The 21121-nt window shown below is 43.4% G+C and overlaps 1 protein-coding gene across 3 annotated transcripts in view; it reads left to right on the top strand.

Moving 5' to 3' along the window:
• Positions 1–21121, top strand: part of LOC126095252 (juvenile hormone esterase-like) — a 170329-nt gene that overhangs the window by 57703 nt on the left and 91505 nt on the right. For all 3 annotated transcript variants that reach the window (XM_049910005.1, XM_049910004.1, XM_049910006.1), the window contains exons 2-3: positions 12245–12448; positions 16700–16846. In XM_049910005.1, coding sequence (XP_049765962.1) covers positions 12245–12448; positions 16700–16846 — 351 coding nt within the window. The remainder of the gene's footprint in view (positions 1–12244; positions 12449–16699; positions 16847–21121) is intronic.

Genomic DNA, 21121 nt, shown 5'->3' with positions numbered 1-21121 from the left:
TCCGGCCGGCTACCGCACCTCCCCTGAACGTTTATGATGCTCTCTAAGGGATGGGTGCAGGTGAAGAATTTGGTACTTTGAAATCGTCACACCTGCACCGCTGCCCTCAAGAACACGTCTCTCTATGCATCACAGAAGGTGAATCGTTTGGAAAGAAGTTCTTGTGTTACAGAACGATGTAATTCATAACAATCAATTTAGTGACCAGTTTCTTAGAGGTGCTACTTGGATAAGGGCTGTCATGACAACAAGCAACTTCCCATTAATTGATAATAATATGATTATCTCTTCTGATAGTGTATATCGTAGGTCGTTATCTATTAACGAATGGAATCAGCGTCGAAGAAGAAGCTCAGTTGCTAACTGTAACTCCAGTGTCTATATGCTGAATGTGTTTCAGATGAGACAGTTTTGGTAAGTGAATGGACTATCAGTGCAAACAAGTGATGACGTAATAAATACGAGCATATGGTTTGCTAATTGACCTATATTAGCAGATACAGATGAGTTTTCCGAACTATTTCTAATAAAAAAATATAGCAGAACAATCGAATAACTGGAACTGATTATTTCCGGAAATCATTAGAAATCTAAAAAAACTACGTTGTCATTTAGTCTCATAAAGATAAGTGCAAATAATGTTTCTTTATTTCTGATGTATGAAGCAGCAATAAGTCCGAGAGGAGCGTAATTATGTTCAGACATGAGCAGTTATGTTAAAACACAGATTGCGTGATAATGTCAACCTACACTATATGATCAAAAGTATCCGGACACCTGGCTGAAAATTACTTACAAGTTTGTGGCACTCTCCAGCGGTAATGCTGGAATTCAGTATGGTGTTGACCCACCCTTAGTCTCGATGACAGCTTCCACTCTCGCAGGCATACATTCAATCAGGTGCTGGAAGGTTTCTTGGGGAATGGCAGCCCATTCCTCACGGAGTGCTGCACTGAGGAGAGGTATCGATGTCGGTCGATGAATCCTGGCACGAAGTCCCTGTTCCAAAACATCCCAAAGGTGTTCTATAGGATTCAGGTCATGACTCTGTGCAGGCCAGTCCATTACAGGGATGTTATTGTTGTGCAACCACTCAGCTACAGGCCGTGCATTATGGTGTCCGATCGTGTTGAAAGGTGCAATCGTCATCCCCGAAATGCTCAATGCTCTTCAACAGTGGGAAGCAAGAAGATGCTTAAAACATCAATGTAGGCCAGTGCTGTGATAGTGCCACGCTAAACAACAAGGGTTGTAAGCCCCCTCCATGAAAAACACGACCACACCATAACAGCATCGCCTCCGAATTTTACTGTTGACACTACTCACGCTGGCAGATGACGTTCGTCCCCATCTCGTGGTCGTGTGGTAGCGTTCTCGTTTCCCACGTCCGGGTTCCCGGGTTCGATTCCCGGCGGGGTCAGGGATTTTCTCTGCCTCGTCATGACTGGGTGTTGTGTGTTGACCTTCGGTTAGTTAGGTTTAAGTAGTTCTAAGTTCTAGGGGACTGAACACCATAGATGTTAAGTCCCATAGTGCTCAGAGCCATTTGAACCATTTTTAGATGACGTTCACTGGGCATTCGCCATACCCACACCCTGCCATCGGATCGCCACAGTGTGTACCGTGATTCGCCATTTCAAATCAAATGTGTGTGAAATCTTATGGGACTTAACTGCTAAGGTCATCAGTCCCTAAGCTTACACACTACTTAACCTAAATTATCCTAAGGACAAACACACACACCCATGCCCGAGGGAGGACTCGAACCTCCGCCAGGACCAGCCGCACAGTCCACGACTGCAGCGACTGGGACCGCTCGGCTAATCCCGCGCGGCGATTCGCCACTCCACACAACGTTTTTCCACTGTTCAGTCGTCCAATGTTTACGCTCGTTATACCATGCGAGGCGTCGTTTGGCATTTACTGGCGTGATGTGTGCCTTCTGAGCAGCCGCTCGACCATGAAATCCAAGTTTTCTCACTTCCCACCTAACTGTCATAGTACTTGCAGTGGATTCTGATGGAGTTTGGAATTCCTGTGTGACGGTCTGGATTAATGTCTGCCTATTACACATTACGACCCTCCTCAACTGTCGGCGGTCTCTGTCAGTCAACAGCCTGTACGCATTTTTGCTGTACGTGTCCCTTCACGTTTCCACTTCACAGTCACATGGGAAACGGTGGACCTAGGGATGTTGAGGAGTGTGGAAATCTCGCGTACAGACGTATGATACAAGTGACACCCAATCACCTGACCACGTTCGAAGTCTGTGAGTTCCGCGGAGCGCCCCATTCTGCTCTCTCACGGTGTCTAATGACTACTGAGGTCGCTGATATGGAGTACTGGCAGTAGGTGGCAGCACGATGCACCTAATATGAAAAACGTATGTTTTTGGGGGTGTCCAGATACTTTTGATGACATAGTGTAAATGTAGTGCAGCTTTGCTAAAATATAAAGAGGGGGGGAGGGAGGAGGCGAACAAATCAATTGTCATTTTATTAGCAAAGTAATGCAAGCTTTCACTCGGTGTGTGCACTACAGAAATTCGGAAAACATAGGCGGCTTCAGCGAAGCACTACTTGGTTATGGGAGGTGCTTTTCATCTTACTGCTCGCTGTACTCGTCACTTGAGCCAAGCAACCTCAAAAACTAGATCTGCATCGTATGCAATGGAGTAGCGGACACAGAGGCGAAAACAAATGATGACTGCGTTGTCAAAGGCATATCTAGTTTAGTGTCATTCGCAAGGTTATATTGCTCCTAATTTCTCTTCTTCCACTGATACTACAACACACATTTGCATTTCAGTCGTGAAATTACCAAGAGTCGTAATGCAAACTCCAGATCACACTGGGTTGGGTCAATGGTAACCTGCCGAAGGTATTGCCGTTACTTTCTCAAAGCTCGTCGCAGGTTGTGTTCCAAAATGAACAGTAATACAACACACAATGGTGTGCGAGAATCGCCACAACTTTCACATTATTGGGGTTACGACGAACTTCCGATCGTCATGATGATCCATAGTGGAGCCATCCGTTTGACTGGTGTGGCTCGTACTATTTGGTCTATGTCTCATCCAGCGTAACGATACGATGCAAGAAAGTCTTTGGCGTTCCAAGCAGCATCTAATCGTAGTCATTTCTGAATTTCCGTCAATGTGGAATACATCGTGATGCAGTTTTTCTCATGCCCAGCGTCCCTTCAGAATGTGAAGCACAGTCGTGTAGGCTAATCCTGTCTCTCGGGGCATCTCACGAATCGTTTGGCGTCGATGACGGTCCAATAACAGCAGACACTTCCTTTACTGGCCGAAGAATGTCCGCCACATTTAGCATTCCTTGTCTCTGTTCTGTAAGGCAAAGCAGATTCGCCGCAAGTGATGATCATGAAGACACTCTGGTGCTGTACGTCGATTGGCACATTTTAGTTCAAATGGCTCTGAGAACTATGGGACTTAACATCTGTCGTCATCAGTCCCCTAGAACTTAGAACTAATTAAACCTAACTAACCTAAGGACATAACACACATCCATGCCCAAGGCAGGATTCGAACCTGCGACCGTAGTGGTCGAGCGGTTCCAGACTGAAGCGCCTAGAACCGCTCGGCCACACCGGCCGACGGCACATTTTAGTCCAACGCCGTTGTTCTTATTACTAAAACGTCGAAACAGAACTTTATTAGACCGCATGCGATACAACTCTGCAGCAACGCACCACTATTAAAAAAATAGTTCAAATGGCTCTCAGCACTATGGGACTTAACATCTATGGTCATCAGTCCCCTAGAACTTAGAACTACTTAAACCTAACTAACCTAAGGACAGCACACAACACCCAGCCATCACGAGGCAGAGAAAATCCCTGACCCCGCCGGGAATCGAACCCGAGAACCCGGGCGTGGGAAGCGAGAACGCTACCGCACGACCACGAGATGCGGGCGCACCACTATTACATTTCCAATTCTTCTATATTACTTTTGTGTTAGGCATGTCTACTTTTCTGTAGCTTTGCAATACGTTAAATAAACAAAAATCGGGACGAATGGTACGGTGGTTCCTTAAACAAGGATAGAGCCAATCTCCTGCCCAGCCGTGTCCAACACGAGCTTGTTCTCGTTTCTAATGAACACGCATTCGGCGGAACGTGCAGCTCTAAGGTTCCTTCTTTTCCCTCCCCAGTACCTGCCACAGATTAAATTAGTCTTGTTACCACCAACCTGGAGATTAGATGTTAAATGTCGAATAAATAAGTTTCCTAGTTACATGAAAGTTGTTACGTCGTAATATATTTTATGCCATTACCCTTAATAAACGGCATGCAGCGTTCTTCGTTTTCCTGTATAAATGGGAACGTGACTTCGAATTAGGCCTAACTGCTTAGTGGGAACCGATATGAGACGATTTCTTAGATAGGTATTATTGGTAGAATTGGTTGTGAATTATAAAACTGAATGTACTTAAGTAAGTATACAAGTATGTATGCATTTTCCACGTCTCCTCATAAACTACAGGACAGATTTCCACCAAACTTGGTACACATATTATTTACAATCTAGAAGAATTACTGTGGGGGTAAGAACTACTCTCCCATCAAATGAAGTCGGTCGGGGTGGAAAAGGAGTGTAGCCCACGACTCATAGTTTAGTTATCCTGTGTTTGAGAATGAGAGCAGTTAGACTTGCAACAAACTTTACACATAATGTCATATCTTTAAGAAACTTTTTCTCGCTGACGACCCCACAAAATGACGTAACTTGCTGTTGATGTAGTATAACTGTTATGCGAGTCATGATGTTTTAATTTATTACTTCTTTTCTACAAACTGAATTCATGACACATTTTGCAGACAGTATTTATATGTATCACTCAATATACTAGAAAAAATTACATCATTGTATGACACGTAGTTCAGGAGAAACGACTCACAAACACTGAGCGCTTCGAAAACAACCGCATCATGCAAGACGTTTAAAGTTATTACTTCTTCGCTACTAACTCTATTTGAAACACTTTTCGCACACAGTATCCACGTTTTCCACAGAATATGCCTGTCGCAACACCTTTTGTTGACAGTATCCACATATGCCGCTGAATGTACCTACAGAAATATACAATTTTGCGAGACATACGACATCATAGACAATGAGATGCGTGAGCAACTGGCGCATCATTCACGACGTTTTAATTGATTACTTCTTTACTGCTAAATCCATTCGCAACACATTTCGCAGACAGTAGCCACGCATACCGTTGGATTTACTTGCAAAGTTATATCATTGTACGGCACATAGTTAAGGAGATACGATGCCATTAACATTAAGCTGCGTGAAAATGAAATTGCAGAGGGCAGTTCGGTAGACACACAGATGCGAACAAATACTTGTGAAATGTGTGAAATATGTGTGAGCGATTTCAATCCAATTTGGTACACGTATTAGTTGCAATCTTGAAATAAACACTGTAGGGGTAAGAACCACCAGCCTCTTATTACGGCAACGTGGAGAGAGGAAAAAAAAGGGGGGGGGGAGGAGATGGACTAATAGAAGACTGGAATAAATGCATACCATGGGAACGGCGGGTACTAAGCCAGTCACCTGCAAAGTTACTGTCCTTCGGCCCCATTGATACAAACAGGAGATCGTTGTAGTCACTACTGCCCATTACTTGTAAAACGAATTGTCTTATTAGCTTATGCTAAGTTGAGGAAATAATTGTTCATTTGCAGCAAATGAATCACGTTTATAGAACTAAGTTCATTGCTATCATCCGCTGGGCGAGGGGCTTACAGCAATAAGAACTGCATACACCAATTCATTTACACTGACGAGCCAAAACATTATGACGACCTGCATAATAGCTTATTGGGCCAGCTTTCTATACCAACGATCAGTGTTACATCGTTTCTACAGTTCGAGGGTAGATTTGTGGAGCTATATGGCCCGAGGTGTCTACGCTCAAGTCATTTAGTTCCTGTGAACAAATGGCAGCTGATTTGTGTACGCGCTGATGGAGCTCGATAGCGACCCAGGTGAGAAAACCGGGTTTAGTCAGGCGAATTTGGTGGTGAAGACATTAACGTGACTTCACTCTCGTGTTCCTCGATCCACAGTAGTACGATTCTGACTTCAAGACACGGACAGTAATATTGCTGGAAGATTACATCGTCGTCAGGGAAGACATCAAGTATGAACGGATGCAGGTTGTCCGCAAACGACCTGGTGTCTTCCATTACTACCATAAGTGCCGTGCAAAGGCAGCAGAATGTCTATCGCAGCATTAATACTGCTATCGAGCCAGCTGGCGCAGTGCTTAGCACACTGGAGGCATTCGGGAGGACGACGGTTCAACCCCGCGCCCAGCCATCCAGATTCAGGCTTTCCGTGAGTTCCCTAAATCACCCCAGGCAAATGTCGGAATGGTTCCTTTGTAAAAGCAAGGGCGATTTCCTTCCCCCTCCGTGACACAATCCGAACTTGTGATCTGTCTCTAATGACCTCGATGTGGACGGGACGTTAAACCCAAACTTTCTTCCTTGCGTTAACACTGCTCCCACTTGCCCGCGTCTGTGGGGCGGTGCACGTTTCGAGCAGTCGTTTGCCGGATGACGGTGTTCGAGGATGGGACCGACGGTCTGGCGTAGCAAAAATGCGATTCATCCGACGAGCTGATATTTTTCCAGTCATACTCTGTCCAATCTCGATGATCTCGAGCCCAGTAAAATCGTAATTGGCGATGCCGTTGGGCCAACATCTGAACACGGAGGAATCGTCTGCTGCGTAGCCCATCGTTCAACAATAGGAGCTGAACAGTGTGTTCCGAAACACATGTGCGTCCAGCGGCATTGTGCTCTTTCGCCAGTAGTGCCATCTGTCCTACTTTACAGAGCAGACAAGCCTTCACACCCCACGTTCTCGTGGTCGTGCGGTAGCGTTCTCGCTTCCCACGCCCGGGTTCCCGGGTTCGATTCCCGGCGGGGTCAGGGATTTTCTCTGCCTCATGATGGCTCGGTGTTGTGTGCTGTCCTTAGGTTAGTTAGGTTTAAGTAGTTCTAAGTTCTCGGGGACTGATGACCATAGATGTTAAGTCCCATAGTGCTCAGAGCCATTTGAACCATTTGAACCCACGTTCTGTGAAGAGTCGTGGACGTCCAACCACTTAGCACCTAGTGGTAGTTTCATTGCCCTTCTACCTATTTCCGTAGTTGCTCACGACAGTAACAAGTCAACGTTCGACCAGCGACGCCGTTTTCGAGTTACTCGTTCAAAGGCTCTGCGTAATAATAATCTGGCCTTTGTCAAAGTCGCTTATCTCAGTGGATTTCTCCACTTGCAGTCCTCGTTGTCGCTAGGGTAGTTCCCCATCCCTCTCGGCTTTCACACTTCTGTTACCGCGTCACGTGTTCGCTAGGTCACCAGGAGGCATTCATCCGTGCAGTGGGCAGTCGTCATTATGTTGTGGCTGATCGGGGTAAGTGCTACGTGGAGCTACGAGAGCCCCTGTAAAGTTCGGAAAGTAGGAGACGAGGTATTGGCAGAAATAAAGCTGTGGAGACGGATCGTGAATTCTGCTTGGGCACCTCAGTCGGTAGAGCACTTGCCCGTGAAAGGCAAGGGTCCCGAGTTCTAGCCTCGCTCCGGTACCCAGTTTTAATCTGCCAGGAAATTTCAAGCGCTACATAGATACTAAGTGAACTGTTTGGGAGAAGAAATAGTTTTGAGATGATGGTGTCAACAATTCGGCACTAAACAACATGTCACAGATTTTCCGCCATTTATTTTGTGAATTCAGGTGAACTGTTTGGGAGAAGAAATAGTTTTGAGATGATGGTGTCAACAATTCGGCACTAAACAACATGTCACAGATTTTCCGCCATTTATTTTGTGAACTCAGGTGTCAGTTGAGTATTCACTCGAACACACGACCAGTAGAAAGAAATACATAATGACTTTAGTGATGTCATCAAGAGCGTTGGTGAGTCTTGTCGAAAACCATTACAGTGAGGATTTTTATTATCGTCCTCACGTGCAGACTACACGGATAGCCTATCGGATTTCCTGTAGACAGAGGGTGAACAACGCTGATAGGACGCAAGTCTTCAAACGAACAACAGCTACAAAACAGACACATAACTGCTAGTGTGACTGTTAAAGGCTGTAAAGTTCCTCACGTAAAGCGGATGAAGAGCCATTTTAACAGTCTGTTAACAGGGCAGGAGAGCGTTACGCAGATTGCTAGACAAGCAGCAGTGGCAATGGAAGAGTGCAGACTGATTAGGAAGCATCGACGTTGCGACTCGTCTGCAAAAATTCCTAGGGACGGCAGAACCCGAAACCTGCTACCGAAGGGCTTTCGGGAGACAATGAGCAGCGGTGACTCAGTGCTCGTCCGATAGGGCTTTGTTGTTGTTGTGGTCTTCAGTCCTGAGACTGGTTTGATGCAGCTCTCCATGCTACTCTATCCTGTGCAAGCTTCTTCATCTCCCAGTACCTACTGCAACCTACATCCTTCTGAATCTGCTTAGTGTATTCATCTCTTGGTCTCCCTCTACGATTTTTACCCTCCACGCTGCCCTCCAATGCTAAATTTGTGATCCCTCGATGCCTCAGAACATGTCCTACCAACCGATCCCTTCTTCTAGTCAAGTTGTGCCACAAACTTCTCTTCTCCCCAATCCTATTCAATACCTCCTCATTAGTTACGTGATCTACCCACCTTATCTTCAGCATTCTTCTGTAGCACCACATTTCGAAAGCTTCTATTCTCTTCTTGTCCAAACTAGTTATCGTCCATGTCTCACTTCCATACATGGCTACACTCCATACAAATACTTTCAGAAACGACTTCCTGACACCTAAATCTATATTCGATGTTAACAAATTTCTCTTCTTGAGAAACGCTTTCCTTGCCATTGCCAGTCTACATTTTATATCCTCTCTACTTCGACCATCATCGGTTATTTTACTCCCTAAATAGCAAAACTCCTGTACTACTTTAAGTGTCTCATTTCCTAATCTAATTCCCTCAGCATAACCCGACTTAATTCGACTACATTCCATTATCCTCGTTTTGCTTTTGTTGATGTTCATCTTATATCCTCCTTTCAAGACACTGTCCATTCCGTTCAACTGCTCTTCCAAGTCCTTTGCTGTCTCTGACAGAATTACAATGTCATCGGCGAACCTCAAAGTTTTTACTGCTTCTCCATGAATTTTAATACCTACTCCGAATTTTTCTTTTGTTTCCTTTACTGCTTGCTCAATATACAGATTGAATAACATCGGGGAGAGGCTACAACCCTGTCTCACTCCTTTCCCAATCACTGCTTCCCTTTCATGCCCCTCGACTCTTATAACTGCCATCTGGTTTCTGTACAAATTGTAAATAGCCTTTCGCTCCCTGTATTTTACCCCTGCCACCTTCAGAATTTGAAAGAGAGTATTCCAGTCAACATTGTCAAAAGCTTTCTCTAAGTCTACAAATGCTAGAAACGTGGGTTTGCCTTTTCTTAATCTTTCTTCCAAGATAAGTCGTAAGGTCAGTATTGCCTCACGTGTTCCAACATTTCTACGGAATCCAAACTGATCTTCCCCGAGCTCGGCTTCTACCAGTTTTACCATTCGTCTGTAAAGAATTCGCGTTAGTATTTTGCAGCTGTGACTTATTAAACTGATAGTTCGGTAACTTTCACATCTGTCAACACCTGCTTTCTTTGGGATTGGAATTATTATATTCTTCTTAAAGTCTGAGGGTATTTCGCCTGTCTCATACATCGTGCTCACCAGATGGTAGAGTTTTGTCATGACTGGCTCTCCTGAGGCCATCAGTAGTTCTAATGGAATGTTGTCTACTCCCGGGGACTTGTTTTGACTCAGGTCTTTCAGTGCTCTGTCAAACTCTTCACGCAGTATCTTATCTCCCATTTCATCTTCATCTACATCCTCTTCCATTTCCATAATATTGTCCTCAAGTACATCGCCCTTGTATAAACCCTCTATATATTCCTTCCACCTTTCTGCTTTCCCTTCTTTGCTTAGAATTGGGTTGCCATCTGAGCTCTTGATGTTCATACAAGTGGTTCTCTTCTCTCCAAACGTCTCTTTAATTTTCCTGTAGGCAGTATCTATCTTACCCCTAGTGAGACAAGCTTCTACATCCTTACATTTGTCCTCTAGCCATCCCTGCTTAGCCATTTTGCACTTCCTGTCGATTTCATTTTTGAGACGTTTGTATTCCTTTTTGCCTGCTTCATTTACTGCATTTTTATATTTTCTCCTTTCATCAATTAAATTCAATATTTCTTCTGTTACCCAAGGATTTCTATTAGCCCGCGTCTTTGTACCTACTTGATCGTCTGCTGCCTTCACCACTTCATCCCTCAGAGCTACCCATTCTTCTTCTACTGTATTTCTTTCCCCCATTCCTGTCAATTGTTCCCTAATGCTCTCCCTGAAACTCTCTACAACCTCTGGTTCTTTCAGTTTATCCAGGTCCCATCTCCTTAAATTCCCACCTTTTTGCAGTTTCTTCAGTTTCAATCTGCAGTTCATAACCAATAGATTGTGGTCAGAATCTACATCTGCCCCAGGAAATGTCTTACAATTTAAAACCTGGTTCCTAAATCTCTGTCTTACCATTATATAATCTATCTGAAACCTGTCAGTATCTCCAGGCTTCTTCCATGTATACAGCCTCCTTTCATGATTCTTGAACCAAGTGTTAGCTATGATTAAGTTATGCTCTGTGCAAAATTCTACAAGGCGGCTTCCTCTTTCATTCCTTCCCCCCAATCCATATTCACCTACTATGTTTCCTTCTCTCCCTTTTCCTACTGACGAATTCCAATCACCCATCACTATTAAATTTTCGTCTCCCTTCACTACCTGAATAATTCCTTTTATCTCGTCATACATTTCATCTATTTCTTCATCATCTGCAGAGCTAGTTGGCATATAAACTTGTACTACTGTAGTAGGCATGGGCTTTGTGTCTATCTTGGCCACAATAATGCGTTCACTATGCTGTTTGTAGTAGCTAACCCGCACTCCTATTTTTTTATTCATTATTAAACCTACTCCTGCATTACCCCTATTTGATTTTGTATTTATAACCCTGTAATCACCTGACCAAAAGTCTTGTTCCTCCTGCCACCGAACTTCACTAATTCCCACTATATCTAACTTTAACCTATCCATCTCCCTTTTTAAATTTTCTAACCTACCTGCCCGATTAAGTGATCTGACATTCCACGCTCCGATCCGTAGAACGCCAGTTTTCTTTCTCCTGATAACGACGTCCTCTTGAGTAGTCCCCGCCCGGAGATCCGAATGGGGGACTATTTTACCTCCGGAATATTTTACCCAAGAGGACGCTATCATCATTTAATCATACAGTAGAGCTGCATGTCCTCGGGAAAAATTATGGCTGTAGTTTCCCCTTGCTTTCAGCCGTTCGCAGTACCAGCACAGCAAGGCCGTTTTGGTTAATGTTACAAGGCCAGATCAGTCAATCATCCAGCCTGTTGCCCCTGCAACTACTGAAAAGGCTGCTGCCCCTCTTCAGGAACCACATGTTTGTCTGGCCTCTCAACAGATACCCCTCCGTTGTGGTTGCACCTACGGTACGGCCATCTGTATCGCTGAGGCACGCAAGCCTCCCCACCAACGGCAAGGTCCATGGTTCATGGGGGGGGATAGGGCTTTATGACGATAAATCATGCCGGATCGAAAAACGAGATGCTGGCACGCCAGAACGTAAACCTAATTCCTGTTGGCCCTTCCTTGAAGAATTATATTAATTTCTATTGGGCACACAAAGACATCCAATTAAGACGGGGTACTCACACGCTCTTGATTAGCCTATACGTTCGGTGACTCCACTCCTTTGAATGTGACGCCTGTCTGCAAATCGCTTCTGAAATCACTCCTACATAAAAAAAAACTTATGGCTAGATGTACTGTGATGACAACAACACGTTCTTTTATGAAACACCGATCTTCGATGCTGAGTAAACAAATAGTATCTCGTCGTAATTTTACCTAGTTAGTATCTTCGTCCTGGTCCACTATCAGACATAGCCCAGTGTTCCACGTGAAAACACGTTTGTCAGCTCAACCGATGCTAGTGCTAAGGTCATTACTGGCCTCGTGACTCTTAGGGGAACATGTAATGCCCAACACCGTTTAAGATCAGTGCGCTGTACGAAATAGTGCACTTTTTGTTGACTCGTCACGTGCTTTTGTCCACAGATGGAGATCGTCATGAGAATCGCGTGGGTACTGGCCTTTCTGGCGTCCACAGCAGCACACTGGTATGACGCTGCATTTCCGACGGTTCGGCTTAACGAGACTGACATCGTCGGGAGCTGGATGACGTCACACCATGGCAGGATATTTGCCGCATTCCGCGGGATCCCGTACGCCGAACCTCCGGTGGGCGACCTGCGCTTTCGTGTAAGTGTTACAAATACTGCTGTAATGAGGGACACAGGCCATAAATTTCGTTCATTGTATTGATTAATATGCTCCTGAAGAAAGCATCTCCAGCAGTGTAAATTGGATTTCAACTTGTCCTCACTCGCAGGCTAATAAATGATTGGCACAGTTTCTATCGATCCACACAGATTTGTAATCATTTCATACAATTGATATAAATTTGAAACGAACGTATCGTCGACTATAGTGAAGATAAGTTTGTATGGCGTGATTGGGTGGAAATTCCTGAAGATGGATGTTCAGCGGCCTGCCTGCGAGTACTTTCAACTGGTCATTCGACGACCTGGGCGCCTTTGACGTACCCCTGTAATAGTACTGGGGAGAAGTGACCTAAAGTTTAAAGCGGAACCCAGACCACGTGTCGACCCCGGTATGTCTTCATACTGAGACGTGAAGACTAATGTGAAGACAAACAGAAAAATTCCGGAGTTTGGCCAGGATTAGATCCCACGACCTTCGAGTCTCCCGCCTCGCATTTTACTACTAGACAACCAAACACAACTGCGGACTTTATTACCGTTCAGGCACACAACCACACACTAGGCCTTTATGGTTATGACTGCGATACACTGTCGCAGAAAAAAGTAAAAAATAGTTGCAGTCCCCGGGTTCTGGTCAATATTTTCTCTGGCTGTAAGGTAACCGCGGGGTCTGGTAAACCCCCCAAAAATATACCCAATAAGAAACCTTCTGCTTCCCCTCTCAGATTTTTGACATTTGGCTGAAAAGAAGTTAGTTCTTCAATCTGCTACGTTTCAAACAGCCCACGCAGTGGTATAGAGAATCCCCTCGTAACTCTGTTCATCGATTGTTGAAATCGTAAGACGTGGAATGTAAACAGCGCAAGTCAAATTGCTTTGTTTTTACTTAATTATACGTGTGGCACTGAAATTTCACCGGGATCTATGTTCAGAAAAGTCAGTATTTCAGAAAAAAAATAATAATCAGAGTCTCGTACCCTCTCAAATATCCAAAACAGGTTCAGCAGTGTAACATGCGCTTGAAATTTGTGACTGCCAGCAGAAGAAATATGTTCGCTTGCCGACCCTCATAATGTCGCGACTATGGCTTTCTGACTTAGATTTTGTTGCGTAGCAAACAAAACTGTCATTCATGTAAGGGAATCACAATTTCTACCATGCAGGAGATGTTTCTTTAGAGGGTTCATATTCCTTCAACTGATGTTGTCCACATCTAATCATGTTTTTCATTAGTCTGTTCATCTCCGCTGCTGCCAACCTCCTACGTTCAACGTAAGGAGTAATCTGTTCTATTTATTTATTTACACGTCAAGTTCCGTAGGACCAAATTGAGGCGCAAATCTCGAAGGTCACGGAACGTGTCAGTACATGAAATTACAACATAAAAGTAATAACAGATAAAAATAAAATGTTTATGAACCCGAAGAAACTCAAGCCATAAGTGTAAGTGAACACAATCAACAATACAAAAATCAGTTTAATGTTCAAGGAACTCCTAGACAGAATAGAAGAGACCCATGAGAAAACTCTTCAGTTTTGTTTTGAGAGCGCGTAGATTACTGCTAAGATTTTCGAATTATAGTGGTGGCTAATTGAAAATGGATGCAGCACTATACTGTACACCTTTGTACGCAAGACTTAAGGAAGTCCGATCCAAATGCAGGTTTGATTTCTGCCCAGTACTAACTGAGTAAAAGCTGCTTATTCGTGAGAATAAGCTAATATTGTTAACAAGAAATGACAGTAAGGAATATGTATATTGAGAGGCCCATGTCACAATAACCAGACTCGTGAACAGGGGTGAACAAGAGGTTCGTGAACTTGCACCACTTATTGCCCGAACGGCCCGTTTCTGAGCTAAAAATATCCTTTTAGAAAGGGAAGAGTTACCCCAAAATATAATACCATACGACATAAGCGAATGAAAATAAGCAAAGTAGACTGATTTTCGTGTCGAATGGTCACTTACTGCAGATACCCTTCGAATAGTGAAAATGGCAGCATTAAATCTTTGAGCAAGATCCTGAAAGTGGGCTTTCGACAACAGTTTACTATCTGAACACCTAGAAATTTTAACTGTTCAGTTTCACTAATCATACGCCCATTCTGTGAAATTAAAAGGTTAGGTTTGTTGAATTGTGTGTTACAAACTGTGAAAACTGAGTCTTACTGTGATTCATCATTAGTTTATTTTCCAGAAGCGATGAACTTGTGTCATGAACTGCACTATGTGAAACCCGGCCAATGTTGCACACAACATCCTTTACTACCAAGCTAAATTCATCAGCAAAGAGAAATATTTTAGAATTACCCTTTATACCAGAGAACAATCATTTATATAAATAAGGAACAGGAGTATCCCTAACAATGATCCCTGTGGCACCCCCCAATTGGCCGTACCCCACTCAGACCCCACATCACACCCATTCTCAACTCAACATTGTGAACAATGACCTTTTGGTGTCTGTTGCTAAAGGAAGAGGTGAACCAGTTGTGAGCTATTCCCCTTATTCTGTAATAGTCCAACTTCTGGAGCAATATTTTGTGATCAACATTATCAAACGCCATAGTTAAATCAAAAAATATGCCTAGCGTTCGAAACCTTTTGTTTAACACATTCAGTAACTCAAAGAGAAAAGAAAATATAGCATTTACAGTTGTTAAATCACTCCTAAAGCCGAACTGTACATTAGGTAGAAAATTATGTGAAAGAAAATGATCAATTGTCCTTACTTACACAGCCTTTTCAATAACTTTAGCAAGCAGTGGTGGCATAGAAATAGGTCTAAAATTGTCTACATTATCCCTTTCTCAATTTTTATGAAGCGGCTTTACTACTGAGTAGTTTAATCGTTCAGGAAACTAATTATTCTTAAAGGAAAAATTACAAATATGGCTAAGTGCAGTGCTAACATGTGTAGCACAGTAGGTTAGTATTCTGCTACGCTCGCCATCATATCCATGAGAGTCCTTAGTCTTCGGTGATTTAATTATTGACTGAGTCTCCCCGTTGTCTGTATCACACAGGAGTATTTCAGACAACAATCTCACAAAGCCATTTTCCAAGAAAGTTATATGATTCCCTGTGGAAATTAAGTTTTTATTTAATACACCAGCTATGTTCAGAAACTTACTGTTAAATACTGTACGTATATCTGACTTATCAGTAGGAGAAATATTTTTACTACGAATTGACTTTATAACGTTGACCTTGTGCTGCTGACCAGACACTTCCTTCACAACTGACCATATGGTTTTAATTTTATCCTGTGAATTAGCTACTCTATTTGCGTACCACATACTCTTTGCCTTCCTAATAACGTTTTTAAGCACCTTACAATACTGTTCGTAATGGACTATTGTAGCTTGAGTGCTACTACTTCTGACATTTTGATATGATTCCCGCTTTGTTCTATATGATACCCTTATCCCTCTAGTCAACCACCCAGGCTAGTACCCTGTTTAGCACATTCTAATGGAAAGCAACTCTCAAAGAGCATGCCGGACGGAGTGACCGTGCGGTTATGGGCGCTACAGTCTGGAACCGCGTGACCGCTACGGTCGCAGGTTCGAATCCTGCTTCGGGCATGGATGTGTGTGATGTCCTTAGGTTAGTTAGGTTTAAGTAGTTCTAAGTTCTAGGGGACTTATGACCTCAGCAGTTGAGTCCCATAGTGCTCAGAGCCATTTGAACCATCAAAGAGCATCAGAAATGTGATAAGGGAAGCATTATGTTTGTCATCCATGTTATCGGCACTATAAACTGCTGTGGAACATCACTACTGGTCTAGCAGTAACTACAGATCTTTCTTGCGAGAACTGTGACACGTTTCTTCGTAACTGTGTGTTCTCTGCCCGCATCTCGTGGTCGTGCGGCAGCGTTCTCGCTTCCCACGCCCGGGTTCCCGGGTTCGATTCCCGGCGGGGTCAGGGATTTTCTCTGCCTCGTGATGGCTGGGTGTTGTGTGATGCCCTTAGGGTAGTTAGGTTTAAGTAGTTATAAGTTCTAGGGGACTGATGACCATAGCTGTTAAGTCCCATAGTGGTCAGAGCCATTTGAACCATTTTTTTTTTTGTGTGTTCTCTTGCTGTTTTCTCTTCTTATTTGTTCACGAAAGTGTTGCCAACCTGACGAAGTAAACGGCGTCATGTTGACGACTGTTCATACCCGACGTATAGTTTTTACACAAGTTACGCCCGGGTGCTCATTAAGGAACTTTCCCGGCAGAATCCCCGGCCCGCACAGCTGCCGGAGGGAGCGTTCAACGCCAGCGTCGACGGCCCGCTGTGCATCCAGAAGAACGTGCTGGTGCCCAACGCGGTCGTCATGGGCCAAGAGGACTGCCTATACCTCAACGTCTACACGCAGCCCGCGGTAAGTACGGCTAGTCCCAATCTGCTTCCACTGCATCATTTGTAGTACGTGAAAAGCTTCCCCTTCTTTATTTGCTTTACTGTTACCTCTTTATTTTAAAAAAAAAACAGACACATACACAAACCAATATACTACAAATGCTGGTCATTACATCCGGACGATAATACGATGCGTACAGGTTGACGTTACAAAGTGTCAGGGGTGATGGAGAAGGGTAAATGTATCAGTTTGAGGTAAGGGACAGCAATCGGGTCGAAAGTTATAAGTGAAAATCGTTCTGATGCTTCTGGTAGTGGAATTCGTAAGTTCTTTTTTTTTAATCTCATTTTGATCGCTTTTGTTCGTTGCATCTGCTCGGGGCGGCCGTCATAACACACCCGTTTCAGTTCGTCGTTGAATCCATTTACTCAGTTTTTTTTTTATTACAGAGGGCAGCTAACCCTCTGACCGAACACGCTGAGCTACCGTGCCGGCAAGTTAAATGTACTGGTACTGTTGTTGCTACGATTATAGGGCAAACACCTTCCAGGAGTGGTGTTGTAGACCAAACCAAGAAAAAACTGTCATCTAAACAAGGGTTCTAAAATGCAAACCTTAAGAGCACTTCTCCAGTAGGAACGATGTGTTTCACAGCAGCAGACATGAACAAGTCCTCATAGCTGTTAAGGTTTCCATTTTAGGTCCCATGCATACTGGACATTTTTTCTTGTTTTCGTCGTACAAACTCCTCCGGAATACGTGAACGAAAGAGCCTGAAGCAGAAAAACTCTTACGGTATGAATTCTAAAGCCCATGTTTACTAGACATTTCATTCTTGTTTTGGTCCGTACTACCACCTCGGAATGTTTCCCAACCCACAAAAAGTTCAACAACAATACCGTTATACGTATTCCCCTGAACGATTTTCGCTTTAACTTTCGACTTGGTCGTTTCCGCACCAGGGTCCCTTACCTCAAATTGATACATTCATCCTTTTCCACCGGAAGTTTCTAAAGTCATCACGGAAACACCCTGTATCTCAAAGTAGGAAGCTGAGATAGAAGAACAGCTTGACAGAGCACTGAAAGGCCTTAGTCGAAACAAGTCTGCTGGAGTAGACGATATTCCTTTCGAATTATTGAGATCCTTAGGACTGAGACTGGCGAAATACCAACAAGAAAGTAATAATTCCAATTTCAAAGAAACCAATTGCTGACAGATGTGAATATTATCTATTATCTTAACAAGTCCTGTTTACAAAATACTAACATGAATTCTTTACAAAAGAATGGAACGACTGGTACAATCCGACCTCGTGGAAGATCAGTTTGGGTTTCGGAGAAATATAGCAACACGCAAGGTAGTACAGGTCCTACGACTTATCTTAGAAGATACACTTGCAAAGGGAAACAAACATTTATAGGATTTATAGATTTAGAAAAAGCTTTTGACAATGCTGACTGCAGGACACTCCTAGAAATTTTGAAGGCAGCAAGGATAAAACGCAGAGAGTAAAGAGTAACCTACAACTTGCACACAAACCAGAGTGCTGTTCTAAGAGTCATAGGACATGGAAGAGGAGCAATGTCTGAGAAGATGGTGAGACTGGTTTGTTTTATTCAGTCTATATATTGTGCGATCAGTAAAGAAAGCCGAGGAGTGATTGGGAAAATGAATTAAAGTTCAGGGAGAAGCAATAAAAGTTTGAGCTTTGCCGACGGCATTGTAATTCACCAAAGACGCCAAAAGTCTTGGAAGAGCAGCTGAATGGAATGTATAAGGTCTTTAAAAAAGGTTATTATACGAACATCAATAAAGGTAGAAACAAGGATAATGGAATGTAATCGAATTACATCAGTCGATGCTAAAGAAATCAGATTAGGAACTCAGGCACTAAAAGTAGTAGATGAGTTTTACTATTTGGGCAGCGAAATGACTGATGACGTTGCAAGTACGGAAGATATAAAATGCAGACTGGGAGTAGCAAGAAAGGCATTTACGATAAACAGGAATTTGTTGAAATGTAATATAAATTGGTATGTTTGCGCTATAGAATAACTTTGAAGATTTGATGGGGTAGTAACTATTGGGGATGTGCTGAATCGAGGTGGATTAAAAATAAATGTAGGAACAACTTGACTGAAATATGTAATCGGTTGATAAGATATGTCCCGAGGCAACACGGAATCGTGAATTTGGTAATAGAAGGAAATTTGGGGGGTAAAATTGTACAGGAAGACGAAGTGTTGCCCAGAGGTAAAGAGGCTTGCACAGGACTACTAGCGTGGGGAGGTGCTTCAAAACAGTCTTCGAAATGAAGACCACAACAACAACCCAAAGCAACTCTTAACGAGGACATATGACTTTCGGCGATGATCACCGAGCGTTTGCTTGAAATATGCGCAAATCCTCTGTGTGTGAGTAGGCGATCTTCAATGTGACTCGTTGGACTGGAGCTATGATATTTGTAAACAGTTTAAAAGTCACAGAGTTCGAATTAAAAAATCAAATGTATTCGAATTTGGAGGTGAGGTAATAGTTTTCAATCAACTAAAAACAAATTGAGTGGCTTTCTGCCACGTCACAAGTCAGTCAAAATGGCCCCGAAATTACTCAATTTTCAAGCTATTGCAGGTCAGTAATGCGAGTGTCATTGACGCCTTTGCTCGGGAGAGCTGTTCCTTTTAAATATGGAGTATAAATACGTTCCTTCGAAATGAATTTCGAGAAGAGAATAAATTCGATTTCAAGATGTAGCATGAAAACGTGAAAAAAAAGAAAATAACCATCTATTTTATTCCGACAGTCCGTACAGTAATGTAACGGTCGTGTACCACATACTGCCTGTCCCTTCCTTCTCGGTCCCTCACCCCTTCCAGCACTTATTTTATTTTAGTTAGATGCTAAACAACTTTGAGTTGACAGATTCTGAAAGTAAACGTCATTGTAACTTCATTGTATCAATTTCAATTGGAAAAGAGTAGTGCTGAAACTGTACATTAAAAATATTTTAAACAAGGTGCAATGAAAGCTTGGCTGTATCAGTGTAAGGAACCACACTCAACTCCATAAGAATAAGCTTACATTTACAAGTATTTAAATAAATACACATTATACTGTGTGTTCGTCTCGCAATCCAGAAGAGTGACATATTATTTATTTATCTGTTATTGTAAATATTCAAAAGCGTACAGAATGTCACATAGTTCTTAGAGTATAGTGAACCTGAGACACACCTGAAGCTCCCGAAAGGATAGTGCATTCCCTTTGAATCAGATATAAGGAATTAATAGAACTACTTGTATTTCTTTTTGGCATTATCCTCGTTGGTGATAACACACGGGATGCCTTCTCCTTTGGGATTGCCAGAATTAACTTCTGCTATTTCTAGCTTCTTATTTGTATGTACACACATCAAAAAAAGTTTTGCATCACCCCGGTTCCTAGAACTCCTGAAGATAGACGTTGACTGTGGATATTGTAGCCCACACACAGTCCCTTTGACAGTTCAGAGATGTCACTAAACCCGCTCAAAGATGTAAACAACCATTCATGAACAGCACCTATTACACGGTGGGGGTCCGACAGCCGATCAGTTCCATTCATTCCACCAGGAAGGAGGTACACGGCTCGTATTGTCTGTAGTTCAACCATTCCTAGACGGTCAATACCATAGTTCGATCGCGTCCCCATTGTTACTTTGTGCGAGGAAGGGCTCTCAACAAGGGATGTGTCCAGGCGTCTCGGAGTGAACTAAAGCGATGTTGCGCGGACATGAGGAGTTACAGAGGAACAGGAAACGTCGATGACATACCTCGCTCAGGCCGCCCAAGGGCTACTACTGCAGTGGATGACCACTAACTACGGATTATGTCTCGAAGGAACCCTGACAGCAACGCCACCATGTTGAATAATGCTCTTCGTACAGCCTCAAACTGTGCGCAATGGGTTGCAGATGCGCATCTTCACTCCCGACGTCCATGGCGAGGTCCATCTTTACAACCACGACGCCATGCAGCGTGGTACAGATAGGCCAAACAACATGCCAAATGGACCGCTCAGAATTGGCATCGCGTTCTCTTCACCGATGAGTGTCGCATATGCCTTCAATCAGACAATCGTTGTATATGTATTTGAAGGCAACCCGGTCAGGTTGAACGCCTTAGGCACACTCTCCAGCGGCTGCAGCAAGGTGGAGGTTCCCTGTTGTTTTGAGGTAGCATTATGTGGGGCCGACGTACGCCGCTGGTGGTCATGGAAGGCGCCGTAACGGCTGTACGATACGCGAATGCCATC

The sequence above is a fragment of the Schistocerca cancellata genome, chromosome 8 (assembly GCF_023864275.1).
Source record: "Schistocerca cancellata isolate TAMUIC-IGC-003103 chromosome 8, iqSchCanc2.1, whole genome shotgun sequence".
NCBI lineage: Eukaryota > Metazoa > Arthropoda > Insecta > Orthoptera > Acrididae > Schistocerca > Schistocerca cancellata.
Note: the sequence above shows the minus strand (reverse complement) of the source record. Positions and strands in the feature narration are given on the sequence as shown.